The 14,860-nt window shown below is 37.8% G+C and overlaps 1 protein-coding gene across 3 annotated transcripts in view; it reads left to right on the top strand.

Moving 5' to 3' along the window:
* The window catches only part of JARID2 (jumonji and AT-rich interaction domain containing 2), a 244,922-nt gene that overhangs the window by 167,527 nt on the left and 62,535 nt on the right, over positions 1–14,860 (top strand). For all 3 annotated transcript variants that reach the window (XM_083360663.1, XM_083360661.1, XM_083360662.1), the window contains exon 4: positions 8,418–8,587. In XM_083360663.1, the coding sequence (XP_083216789.1) occupies positions 8,418–8,587 (170 nt within the window). The remainder of the gene's footprint in view (positions 1–8,417; positions 8,588–14,860) is intronic.

Below are 14,860 nucleotides of genomic sequence, written 5' to 3'. Positions count from 1 at the left end.
TAACTCTTATCCCACACTGAGTTGCTCCATGACGAATTGGCCATGGTAAATTGTCCTGTGGCGACTTGGTCGGTTCGCATATCAGTTTAAATAATAATGAGATTTGTTCAGTTTTGGCTTAACATGATGTGGTAAATGTAGTCATTCTGATTTATTAAAAAACACGGATAAACCTTGTTCAGCAAATCTGTATCTTGTTTAGCAAATCATGATTAAAACTACAGTATCGCAGTATGGTACAATATGTAAATGCGAGCCCTGTGAAGCTACGAATTAGTAATTAATATTGATGATAGAGCTATTGTTAGACAATATCTCTTACATCAGCTTTGGTTTTGGGAGATGTTTAAAGACTACTAAGAACTGAACAATTAAAACAAAACTTCACTAATGTTATAGGATGGGAGTAAATGTAATGAGGAAATTAGACAAGATAGTTTCTGATTACAAAATTAATGCTGAATCAAACCTTCCTCTCCCCAGTCTAAAATAAATGCTATATTTTTTGCTCTTGAAAAATTCAAAAATGAGATTTCAGAAGTTAGGCATGTTATTTTATTTTTCTAGAATAAATCTTTTTAGTGGTAGTTGAGGTGTTCCTTGTGTTTGAGTTTCTAAGATATTTTATGCAAGTTCCTCAACTGTAAAACTAGAATACTTGAGTTAATTTCAACATGGTTCATCTTGTTTGGCCTTTGATTAAACATTACTGTTTTAAAGTCAAGCTTCCTCTTTTATTACTTTCCTAAAAAATAATGGCTGCAATGCATAAAAGCAAAAAAGGAACACTCTTATGTTCCTTCCAAATCAATATATGGCAGAATCATGACACAACAAATAAGATTACAATTTATGCACTTGGATTATAATACAATAGGCTCTGAACAGGCTATAGCAGAAAACATGTGTACTGGTTTGGATCATTCACTGTCTTACCAAATGTAAAGCAATTGTTCTGCTTAATCATGCAGGTATCTTCTTAATATATCTTCTATATTATTGGTTGTGTTTATTCCATACATAGCTCTGCATTCTCGATATGCATGGTTCCAAATTTTTTAATTTCACAGACCAATGTTCCCCAAACTTGGATGCCATCCAAGTTTTCAAATTTCTTTCAGAATTGTCAACAGTAGCCATGTAGACTGAAGGAATCTGGAAGTTGAAATCAAATACGTATAAAGATGATGACCAAGATGGGGAAAACTGCCATTGTTCTAGGCCTCCAGTCTGTCAATGTATGTAACTGGAAGAGTGTGTGTATTTAGTGTTAAGATAACAACCCTATTTTCTCTAAGAGAAAAAGGCCCAAGGAATGAATAGGTTTTTTTTCCTTCCCTCTATAGTTAAATCATCCATGTGGGATATTTATTGTTACATTGCAAAAGGCTCGCAATCCACATAAGCAATTGCAAATTGGTTTGGGGAAGTCAAAGTGCAAGTCCGCACACTCCTCTCTATTAGGATAAATTCTGTTTGAAGAGCAATGGTTGAAACAAGCTTTATTTCACCTTTGAACAGATATGGGTAGAAGGATGAACTAAGAGCTATATTGGTGGACGTACTGAAGCTTAATCAGAAATTCTTGTCTCTCTTTCTCTCCCTATTTTATGACTATGTAAAGAAATACCGTAATGAGATTCAAATCTTATTTATATTAGTCCTATAAAATAGGAAATGTAAATTCAGTGAGCTAATATATCTGTATTAATCAGCACTATTGAAAGAAGAGAATTGTAGAACAATCTAAAGCAGTGTTGCCAATTTTTCACATATTACTCAGTCATATCATATTTAACCAAGCTGAATATTGAGGAACAAACATCCCTTACAGAATTTTTTAATTAAAATAATATTAAAATATAATCGTATTTTTCTTGTTATGTTATTCACAGATCATTGGTTTCAAGGTAAAATGAATGGGTCAGGTGTATAATTAGATTATAATTAGATGCCCATGAAATAATCATTTGACTTGTAATCATGATTATGTACTATAATAACTAAGAATTAGCAAAATGATCTGTCCCAGAAATATAATTTTTATGTTTCTAACAGTAAGTAGCATTTGCAGTGTACCTAGTTAATAAAAGTATATGGGTGAAACATGTAAGATTTTATATAGACTGGTATTTATACCTTAGACAATAATGTCAAATTATCCTCTGAATCTTGATCTCAGAAACAAATCTCGGTGCAGCCGAAGCACCCCTTTCCTTCCACTCAGTTCAGGATGATGGCATATTTTTTTATTTATTTTTATTTTAATTCCATTTATATCCCGCCCTTCTCCGAAGACTCAGGGCGGCTTACAAGCTTAGCAGTAGCCTTCATTCTATGTATATGCCTGCTTATTAGGGCTTTCGCCCCCCCCCCAGCGGCATTATTACAAAGTCAGCTTATTGCCCCCAACAATCTGGGTCCTCATTTTACCTACCTCGGAAGGATGGAAAGCTGAGTCAACCTTGAGCCTGGTGGGATGCGAACCTGCACTAATATTGGCTGGGATGCGTAATATTCTATGAGAACATTGTAGGAAATACAAAACAAGATACATGTACACATGATATTTGCAATTTAGCTTCAAAATGGAATTTTAAAAATAGTTTTAGGATTAGGTTATTACAAAACAAGGATAACTGTTATAAACATATATTTAAGTATTTATTTACATCTTGCCTTTATTATTTTCATAAATAACTCAAGACGGTAAACATACCTCCTCTTTTCTCCTCCTCTTTTCCCCAGAAATAACTCTGTGAGGTAAGAGGTGAGAGTGACTACCCAACCGGCTTTATACCCAAAGCAGGACTAGAACTCAGAGTTTCCTGATTTCTAACCTGATGGCTTACCACTAGATCAAACTGGTTACTGTGTGTAAAGCATTGAGCGCTCTAAAACATAATATAAACTTTAAATATCTCTGTTAATTTTGTATTTTGTTACATATGGTATCATTTCAGTTGTGTATGTTAATGCCTTGTAAGCCACTTTGAGTTGCCATGTGCGAATAGGTGGCAATATACATTTTCTAAATAAACAAATAAATATGTTACTGCAAAGTGAGAGTGCTTTTTTACTGACTGATAAATTCAGAATTGTAATTCATGTTCACAGCCTGTTATTCTATCTGGCTATGAATAATGGACCGAGATAATGCACTTCCATTTTTATAATCAGCTTCATTGAGCTTAGTAGAATTTACTTCTGTATAGAAATATACACAAGCAGTATGTGTTAATTTTAGGTCTTGAACCAGTTTCTCTTTTATTAGCTGAGAGTGCTCTTGTTTTTGATCTAGAAGGCTGTCATCCACTTTACTTGAGAAGAGATATAGCAGCCTTTAATAAAAGACTGTCCTTTCTTACATCCTTTATTTCCAGGCTGTATTTTGCATTGCTTAATGTTTTATTTCTAATCAGGATATACAAAACACTCATGCAAAGGTTAATATGGGGTATCCCGGGAACATATTCAAACTGAAACATGGTATATATCTACATGCTATTTTAAATTATTGGGACATTCAGTGAAGGAGTCTTTAAAATGTAATAAAATTACAATAATGTTGACTGAAGATTAGCTCTCCAAGTCAAGATGAAACGGTTGTGGGCAAGCTCTTCAAACGTTTGAGGAAAGATCAAATGCTGGGCCTCAGCTGGAATGATTAAATGAAACAAAATACAATTAAGTCATTTTTGGCAACAATTTTGGGGTTTTAATGCCTTTGCAATCATGCATATTTTTCACAATGTTACCCGTAGTAGTCTGGAAGGTTTTAGTTACTGTACACTTAACATGCAGTTTAAGCCTCTCCCCTCCGTCCCACCTTGCCAGGACTCTGCAGGCCTTGGGCCTACTCTCCTCACACACGCCACACGCTTACTTTTGAAAACTTCCAGACCTCATGTTAGGAAAGGAAGGCAGGCCACGCGTCCCTGACCTGCACCGTGGCCCCACAGAAGCGGCTGTCATTTTCAGCATGCCCACTGCATTAAGGCAGCAAAATGGAGCAGTGAACCAGGAAGGACATGGATCCATTTCTCTGCTTTTATTGCCACAAAATAAGCTTTTAAAAAAGTTTTTATCTTGGCTCTATTGTCACCCTCAATATAACATCGAGCAGCTTCAGCAGGGAAGCTGCTATGAGACAGGAAGATTGATACAAGAGCAGCCATAGCCCCTACTGCTCTTTAAGGCCCAGTCTCATAAGTAAGGTCTAATACCCAGCTGTCTACAAGGCAGCACCCTAACAACCAGAGTGCCCTAAAATAACTACACTGTGCTGCCTTCTCTATTCCATTGCTGAAGTATGGGTATTGCTACAATTGAAACTTGGATGGGCACATTTTGGAGAGGGGCACATAGACACACGTGCCCAGCCAAGTCTGAGTAATGCACACCAGATCAGCCTTCTTACGCAAAATTAGATCACAATTATGGTGAGCTTTGTTAAGAGACCAACCTGCTATTGCGTACAACACCTGGAAATCCTAGGCCTCCTAAAGTTTAACATCTTGGTATTCAGGGCAGATGGAAGGGATGATATAAATGTTAGACACCAGAAATATATTCCTCATAAGCATGCTACGCCATGACTCCTGGCTTATTTCCCTAGCCCAGGGTTCCTCAACCGTGGCAACTTTAAGACTTGTGGACTCCAACTCCCAGAAGCTGAGGAATTGTGGGAGTTGAAGTCCACATGTCTTAAAGTTGCCCAAGTTGAGGACCCCTGCCCTAGCCCATCACCACTGCCTGCCTCTTCTGCCTATAGCACTGTGCTTGCCAACTCTCATCCAGGACCCAGGGCCAGCACCCTAAACCCAACACCACCTGCCTCCTCTCCTCTCCTAATCTCATCCATGCCACTCTCTAGCTCCGTTCCTTCACCAGGAAAGGCAGGCAGATGTGTTACTGCTCCATTGCCACTACTTGTATAGCTGCAACCACTTTAATCTACTCTCACTTCTCCAATGAACAGCACCATCTCTGCTGGCAGTCCCAGCCATTCAGCTCAATCAAAATACCCTCCAGAAGCAGCATTATACCGGTGAGCCTTCTGCTCAGAGTCTCTGCAGTTCCAAGGCTCAGTGTGAAACAAGAAAAGCTCCATGCTTGCCTTCTCTGGAAGCCGCCTATATACCATTGTAAAACCTTCCAAACTATAGCATAGATAAATTCACATGCACAGTCCCATTAAACATGATGGAAAATTAGATAGATAGATAGATAGATAGATAGATAGATAGATAGATAGATAGATAGATAGATAGATAGATAGATAGATGATATGCTGCTTTTGATTTCCTGGCTAATCTTTGGATTGGAACAAAACTATACTCAGTTCTGATATCTACTTCTTGGATTTGACTACATGGAACCTCAGCAACTGCAATAAGCTTGTTAGCTTTTCCTGAACTTTCTCATTTCCGCACTGTGGTGAGATTTGTAACTGACATAAAGAAGTCTGGTCTAACTCTTAACCTCCTATGCTTGTAACTACTGGTGCAAGACAGGATGGTTCTGAAAAAAGGCATTTTTTTTGTATCACATTAAGAGTCTGATTTATGTTTAGTGTGCTTGAAACCTTGCGGGTAGCATGTTAATTGTGCTGTATTTCCTTTTTGAATTTTGAGACCGAACTGTTCACTGGAAATAGTAATAACGAAGCTAAGGCTTAAATATTTTGGAAACATGATGTAAAGAGACAGTGGGGGGGGGGAGAAATGATTATTTTAAAAATAATGGAAGGCAGGAAAACAGATGACAAAAGTGGCTAAATGACATAAGCAAGAGTTTATAGGAACTTACAGAAACAGATACTGACAGACAATCGTAGCAAAATTCGTAGAGGCACACTTGAAAAGTGACCAAATGAACATGTTGTATTAGGGGAAATACTGTTAGTTTTGAGAACTAGTTTGTAAAGACACTTTGGTAGAAATCAGGAGGTCATGTACTGTATTTTAGTCCTGTCATAGGCACGAGGCCAGCTGAGTGATTTTGGGTCAGTCTCTCTCTTAGTGGTTAAAAAAAAAGGCATGGAAAAATTACTGCTGAAAAGAAAAAGAAAAGGAGTTAAAATAGATTCAAGGGTACACCTCCTCCCAAAAAAGGCAGTTTTGATTTTGTCCATATAGTCTGTAATTGTTGCGTGTAACCAGACAAGTTTTTTTCATGAACAAGCATTAGCCAAAGTTCTGGAAAAAAGCTCTTATTGCCACAGCAGCATCTTGCTTTCTTAATGCCGAGCCTGGTACACCCCAAAATTGCAGAACTGGTCCATTGGAGGGGCTGCGGCTTATGTTGCTTATTTGTTTTCAAATCATTGTGAGCAATGAAAATTCTCAGATGGGCATTGAGCATTCCTGTCCACTCCTGCAGTGTCTCTCATAACAATCTTGGAGAGATAAGTCACTGACTGAGGAAGGGGTCACGGCACAGCACTTCAGTTTTTTTCAAGTCCACCATCCCCCATGATTAGAAGGAAAATTATGACAAAATGTGTTTAGCACAGCTAAAAATGAGCTAAATGCCCAAGGTATTCTCTTAGACTAGTTTCTACCTTCAACTTTGGTGGCAACGGTGGTGGTCTGCTTTTTTTGTGTTTGTTTTTTATTTATTTTTTATTGTTTGATGGGGTTGGGGAGAGGCTTTTTATTTTTGGCATCTCCTACATCATGAGAATCTTAAGGACATTTGCAAGAAACACACTATATTAAGTATTAGAAGATGGCACTTTTAATAATATTGCATTGTGTGTTGCGGGAGAACAAAAAATATGGAGCGAAATTAGGAGCACCTTCATTATCAGCTGGTGAAATGATAGGAACTTGGCTTCAATTTCAGCCCAGTTTCCACCCTTACAAAACCACTGACTTTAGCTGCTTTGGGATTGTAAGATGTTCTGTCAGTGGACAGCCAAATAGAGTTTGTTGTATATGACAAGTAATTGGATTGAGTTAGGAAGACTGGGAAAAAATCTAATTTGAAGGGAGGTCTGTTACAGGGCAGAGGTGGCACAGAGGACATCACCAGGTTATTTAAGTTTGTGCTATGGTCTTGTTCATCATATTCAGGATCTATCCAACAGATGGGTATTTATCTCCTCCTGAGAAAGTATAGATTCATATCATCGAAGGAGTTCTGTGTTTGTGATTTTAAAAAAAATCACAACTGGTGATTTTATTTTTAAAAAAAGACCAGTTCTTCTGTTGCTTGTGTGACATAACTACTATTTTGATAATGTTTAAAGAATGAGGCCTTTTGACAGCAGTAGATGATATGGGGTCTTTCATACTACAGATCCAAGAAATCAGTGTTTAGTACAAATTATGCAGCATATCTCTTGAAAATGCTTTTGCGGTTTCAAATGAAAATGCTGGAATATGGTTACATAGAATGAAGCCTTCCATCTCTAACAGCTTACAGTACCTGATTAATAGAGAGTGATATTTTTTTTCAGCCCTACCATTTATGTATGTTTGAAAGAGATAAGAACTTAGGGGTGCAGCTTTTGAACAATGTTACGCCACACGTGTATTTTGTATTTGGCTATAAATGCAGAAAAAAAGAAGAAGAAAAGAAATATGAGCTCTAGAAGGGGTTTGAAATAACAATAATTTGGCAGCAAAACAATATAGATTTAAAATGCCAGCAAGCATTATGCTGTAGCAAACTAAAAAAAATAATATATATAATCACCTATTATGTGATGATGTTTAAATTTAGTAGCTGGAGCAGTGGATTTGTATAGTGAGATATCACACAGGACCTGGCATTCTCCAACCAATCAACCACATCTGTATGTTCTTGCTCACTGTACAACCCCACTGCTCTAGCTATACTAAATTTAAATATCTTAACATTATTTATTTATATAAAAAGACAAGTTCGTGTCAGCACCTTCTGACTCCATTTGGACATCTGCTGTGCAATTTCCTGACATACTAGTATTACCATCATCATTTAAAATTTGCATTTGAATGTTGTTACTAGTAAAAATACTCCATCCTTTTGCTTCACGGCTGTCATTCTTCTCACTGGCTTCCAGATCTTCCAAAAAGCATATTTGTTGTACATATTTGTTTTCTTGAAGCTCTTTATTGGATCTTTGCTTTTTAAAGCAAGTTTCTGGATTTTTTTTAAAGTTAAGTTACAGTAGTGATTTTTGGTTTATTAATTAAATATGCATTCCATCATACTCTTAATGACTCTCAGTGGTTTACATTATACGGGACAACAACTCAAGCATCCTCAGTACGTTTAAAACCGATATGGACATCTTAAGAACCCCGGTGAAGACAGAATATTATATTGACACTGATTTTAAGATTTTATAACTGGAATTCTACGTCTTTTGTTTTAGTCCCTGCTTTCTTCTAACTGCATTTGTGTTTCCTGTGTTTTTTTCATAGGCCAAGGCTGCAAGCACAAAGAAAGTTTGCTCAGTCTCAGCCAAACAGTCCCAGCACAACTCCAATAAAGATAGTGGAGCCATTATTGCCCCCTCCAGCTACACAGATCTCTGACCTCTCCAAAAGGAAGCCGAAGACGGAAGATTTCCTTACATTTCTCTGCCTTCGAGGTAAGAGGTTTTGTTGTGTGTTTTTTGTATTGTATTTTTTTTTTGCCATGTTGCCACTTTTAAATCAAGAGATGGGTACAGACTTCCAAATGTCATGACTCATTAACATATTTTCTACTTGATGGTTTTAGGGTTTATTTATTTAATTGTTAGGATGATATCCTGTATTTCCTTCCTAAGTCCCAGATTATTAGATTTAAACAAAGCCACCTTTCAGATCTCTTGCCTGAATCTGTAGAGGCTGCGTCTTTCTACATGGTCATCTTTTCCCTATCAGGCCAATGTCTGAATTGAGGCTCTTGGGACACAGTGTAAATTAGGGTTAATTTAAAACCTGTCAGACCAGCAGGATTAAAGAAATTGGTGCAATCATATATATACTTTGAACACATGTTCTAACTTTGGTTTGATAGTTCTTTAATTTATCTTTATATGGACTGTGTATTATTATTTATTTAAGTGTAATGTAGAAAACAAGTTTTAATTTGGACAACAGAACACTTCCTTTGCCCTATGTTACGTTGAATTCAAGACCTTTTGACATCTGCAGATTATTCAGAACATCATCCCTTTTTTATTTGTCACAAACAAATTGCATTTAGAAAAGAAGAAATGGGGAGAGGAAATATTCCACAGACGGAAATAGGAAGGGAAGGTATTTGCAGGATGTAGAGAGCTGCAAGAAAATCGCATCCTTCCACCTCCACCCATATGTTGGATTGTAACATTATGCTTCCACATAATGAGTTTCTGGAAATAACTCCAGGAAACCCCAAAACTTCCGTCCAACCTTTCCAATTTTCTTTCAGTTATAGTGCAACTACTGTATATATGTGACACATACAGCTATTTTTCTTAGAGGGGAAAAAAAAACCTTGTGAGAGATTTATAGTATAGGCATGCAGTTCTCTGTTAGTTTGCCCATTTTAAATCCTTCCTCTCCTCCCTGGCGGTTTTTTTTTCCTATTGTGTTCCAAATGCATGTGTTTAAGGTAATCATATGTTTAGAATGCTTTGTGGGAAAACAATGGTTGGTGAAAAGGATGATACTAGGTTTTGTTTAATCTGCCTCTTTTTTTTTGCTTTGCTTCAATGTTCTAAGGTCTGGTGGGTTCAGAGGTTCCAGGGATATGAGCCAGTTTCAGTCTTAGCAACCAGCAGTTGTGCTTCCCAGGAATATTAATTAAGGGTGGAAGGGTCAAAAAAGTCAAGACGCCAGCTGCCATCATGGGATCAAAGCCCCAAATGTTTTTATATGCATTGTGGCTTTGATGTCATACACGTGGCCACCATCTTTTTTTCCCCCTCCTCCATATCTGCTTAGGTGTCTGCAGGGGAAAGGCAAGAGTCAAATGACAAAAACAAGTGTGTGCTGCAAAGACAGCAGCTTTACCCGTTTATAAATTTGCCATGACACCATACTCTGATACAAAAGGGACAAATCTTCTGTCATGAGAGTGCAACACATGTTTCATCATTCTGGTGAAAAGGTTGGATTCTCTGCTCAACCTATTGAGAATTCTAACTGTAGTAGCTCCCGAGCATTTGGGGGGGGGGGGGGTCAGCAGAATGAGGAAGGTTCATCTGTTTCTCTAAAGAACAAATAGCTAATTTATTTCAACCGTGACCCAATCTTAGAGTTGCACTCTCTGCAATAATGTAAGTAGTTGCTGCCAGACATGGTTTATTGCTGATCGTTTATAATATGGTAGATGAAGTCTTCATTCACTTTGTTAAAATACAATTTAAAATTCAATTTTCAAATGCAGGTAGTCCTTGACTTACAACAGTTTGTTTAGTGACCGGTTAAAGTTACAGTGGCACGATAAAAAAATGACTGTATGACTCTTTTCACACTAATGACCATTGCAGCATCCCCATGGTCATGTGATCAAAATTCAGACACGTGGCAACTGACTGATATTTATGGTGGTTGCAATGTCCCAGGTCACGTGATCACACTTTGCAGCCTTCTGACAAGCAAAGTCAATGGGAAAGCCAGATTCACTTAACAGCTGTGTTACTAACAACCGCAGTGATTCGCTTAACAACTGTGGCAAGAAAGGTCACAAAATTGGGCAAAACTCACTTAACTATCTCACTTAGCAACAGAAATGTTGGGCTCAGCTGTGGTCGTAAGTCAAGGAGTACTTGTATTCACTCAAAGGGAAAGTGTACCCGCCCCCAATGATATGTCAGTGATGTTAAAAGGGATTTATCCAGTATTTGTTTAGCTTCCATAAACTAAATACCGAAGTGCAAGTTATTTCCCATGCTTCAGAGAAACTATTCAAATATATACGCATTACCTTCATTCTGTCATGTTAATTATCATTATAGAAGATTCCCAGAAGTTTTGGAGGGTTTGACATCAGTGAGAAATATGGCCAGTGAAGACTGCATTCTGTGTTTCTTTTTTTCCTATGCCAACGCTGCATCCAATTACAAAAATAGCATCCTGTCTCTTCCTAATAGAAAGGAAGACACTGCTCCTTTATAGGTTTCTATTAAATAATGATAGTTATTAAACTCTCATTTACATTTAGCAATCAGCAGATGTAAGAGATGCTCCTGACATACTCACTAAATGTGGTTAAACAAATCAGTGTTTTTAAAGAAACGCAGGCAATGGAACATATTTTAATATTTAACTAATTATAACATCAACTACAGTAATCACACAAGGCATGCTTGTCTTTTGCTACAGAATAAAAACTTTCAAAGTGTCTTAGAAGAAATGTATTGATTTCATAATTATATGGATAAATTCTTAAACTAGCATTGTTGGTGTCATCATGAAACCTTTCGAGCACTTAAGTTTTACAGTGAAAATCAAGTAGACTTGGTATGATGCTTTTCACTTCAGCTGTGATTAAAGATATTGAATATGTAACTTTTTAATATATTTTCTGAAAAACAAGTTTTTTAACGTGAATTCAGTTAACAATTTAACATATGAATATATTTTGTTATTGAAAAGTATTGGATATTTATTTTACACGTTATTTTTCATATATTTTTGCTACTGTTTACTTCTTTTTTTTGCTTAGTGATACAAATTAAGACTGTATTTAATTAAGTGAGCCACTTCATAACAGGTTTACTTCCATAGCAGAACTGAGCCGAAATGAACATAAATTCTGCAGGTTCAACTTTTCTTGCACATGTAGTATACTGCTCAAAAAAATAAAGGGAACACAAGATAAGACATCCTACTATTAAATACAGTACATTGTGTTGTTTAAGTGTTCCCTTTATTTTTTTGAGCAGTATATAATGGGAACTGAGAAAATATAAAGGTGTTTAAGGACAGTTCTCACTATATTGCAGGGATAGCAGAGATTATAGACAAGTAAGAATGAATCTGATGGTGAAGGTCTCCTCTTCAGAGGAGGCATTCTGTAAAGTTGGGACTTTTCTCCTCATCTGCTCAACCTGGCCTATATATCTTAACAGCTAGAGCAGAAAATGTCTGTGCTGTGGTGGCGCAGTGGTTAAAATGCTGTATTGTAGGCTAACTTTGCCCACAGTCAGGATTTCGATCCTGACTGGCTCAAAGTTGATTCAGTCTTCCATCCTGCTGAAGTTGGTAAAATGAGGAGCCAAACTGTTGGTAGCAACATGCTGATGTTGTAAACCGCTCAAAGAGTGCTGTAAAGCAGGGGTGTCAAACTCAATTTCATTGAGGGCCGCATCAGCATTGCGGTTGCCCTCGGGGCCGGGTGGGTATGGCCAGGGTGGGCGTGGCCTACTGGGTGGGCGTGGCCAGCTCTACATCGTTCTCATCAAGGGTGCCTATGGGGGGGCCTGGGCAGGAGTGGGACAGATCTGAGGGTCTCTGGCAGAAGGAGGGTCTCTGGGCCAGAGCAAAGGCAGTGGGGGCCGTTCCCTCACTGTTTCCAGGATGGCTTCGCGGGCCACATGAAACCACTTCACGGGCCGGATCCGGCCCCTGGGCCTTGTGTTTGACATGTCTGCTGTAAAGCACTATGGAGCAGTATATAAATCTTGTGCTAGTGCTGTTTCATTCCTGGACTGTCTCTGTATTGCTGCTCGGTGTAATGTTTGCATTTTCAGTTCTTTGACCCTGATTTCCTTCTTCAATTTAATCTCTGATTTTAACAGAATAACAGAGTTGGAAAGGATCTTGGAGGTCTTCTAATCTAACACCCTGCTCAAGCAGGAAACCCTATACCATTTCAGACAAATGGTTGTCCAATCTCTTCTTAAAAACCTCCAGTGATGGAGCACCCAGAACTTCTGGAGGCAAGCTGTTCCACTGATTTATTGTTCTCACTGTCAGGAAATTTCTCCTTAGTTCTAGGTTGGATTTTTCCTCTGATAGTTTCCATCCATTGCTTCTTGTTCTGCCTTCAGATGCTTTGGAGAATAGGTTGACCCCCCCACCTCTTCTAAGTGGCAGCCCCATAAACATTGGAACACTGCTATCATGTAACCCCTAATCCTTCTTTTTATTAAACAAGATATACCCAATTCCTGCAACCGTTCTTTATATGTTGTAGTGTCCAGTCCCCTAATCCAGGGGTCCCCAATCCCCGGTCCATGGATCAGTATTGAGCCGCGGCATGCCAGCAACCAGTCTGCACAAACAAGCAGCACACAAAACCACATGCTTTCCGGTTTGTGGAAAAACCTCTCTCCATGGAGCCGGTCCCTGGTGCCCAAAAGATTGTGGACCTCTGCCCTAATCATCTTTGTTGCTCTTCTCTGGACTCTTTCTATTGTCTCAACATCTTTTTTATATCATGGCAACTGGATTCAATATTTCAAGTGTGGTTTTAACAAGATATTATAATGTGTTGTTAACACTAGATATGAACCTGATTCTATCCCTCTATTAATGGAGCCCAGCCTTATTTGTCATTAATGATTTTATTTGCGATTTCCTGTTCTCTTTCTGGGCTGATGCTAGATGACTTCTAGGTTCTCTTGGAAAGATGTTCAGACCTAAGCAGAAAACCAATTGGCCAAAACATACATAGCAAATACTCATGTCTCTGTGTGTTTGCATGTATGTATTTCAAGGTTTTGATTAAAAGCCATGTAACCTGGCATTGCTTCCTAACTTAATCTTTGAAAGATTTTGCATTTTAAAGTATTGTAATCGCATCTCGAAAACACAAGCAGTTCCTCAAATACCCACCCCACCCGCATGTTTCCTATCTCCAAATATCCACAAGGGTCCCCTTTAAGGAACAATAGGATTTGCTGCAGTTAGGGTGCATTTTGAGCTCACGTTAAACAAAGTCAAATCAGCATAGTTCAAAAACAAATTGCAAGCGTATTGGAGCAGTTAAGAAAACCTGTGTATAGATAGGAAAGAGAAATTATTATTATTATATTTTCATGCTTTCAGTATTTTTGGTATGATTCTACAATCAAAAATTTAAAAAAATCCTATACACAGCTTCCAATCTTGTATAAATTTTATCTCCAGTGTATTAGGAAGAAAGGTTTGACTAGGAATTTCAGAGATTTATGTGCTTTGTTGTTTGAGAAATGATTTGGTTTCTTACTTGCAATCTAAAGTGGTAAAATTCTAGGAATAGATTACCCACCTCTAGTAGAATGAGACCATGGAGAGAATTATTGGTGACAACTGCATCATACTGCACTAAGATTAACCAACAGGACAAAATACTTTAATTCAACTGCAGTTAAAATCAGTATATTACCAGCCAAATGGGAAAAGGAAGAGGTAAGAGAAGGGATTCTTGAAATCAGTTAACTGCAGCCGAAAAGCCCCTAAACCAGATTTTCCCATTTGCACAATCTCAGTAATCTAAGTAATGCTTCACTAATTGAAGTATTGTCCATTCAAGTCCATGTGCTTATTTTACATTGTATATTAACTACGAAGATGAGGGATTCATATAAATGACATTGTTTAAAATAATTCTAAAATATATTTGTACTAGAGATTCCCATCCCCCCCCCCAAATATTTAAAAAAAGGTTATTTTTTTTCCTGGGACTGTCTTTATCCTTAGTACAGGTAATCCTTGTGTTTCGATGGCATTTGGGACCAGAGACTTGCTAAGCAATACCGTTCTAAAATGGTATATCACATGACCGTGTCATTTAGCGATGGAAGTCTTACAAATCGTATAAAAATGATAAGCTTTTGGCCATTAAAAACAAAACAGGATGTCCTTACTATGGGCTGTCCTGGTACTTGGCATCACATTGCTTATCCCTCATTTAGTACGTTTGATTCTTACACTACAATTGCAGATGTGGGTAATCTCTGGGA

This window comes from Vipera ursinii (assembly GCF_947247035.1).
Source record: "Vipera ursinii genome assembly, chromosome: 3".
Classification (NCBI taxonomy): Eukaryota; Metazoa; Chordata; class Lepidosauria; order Squamata; family Viperidae; genus Vipera; species Vipera ursinii.
Note: the sequence above shows the minus strand (reverse complement) of the source record. Positions and strands in the feature narration are given on the sequence as shown.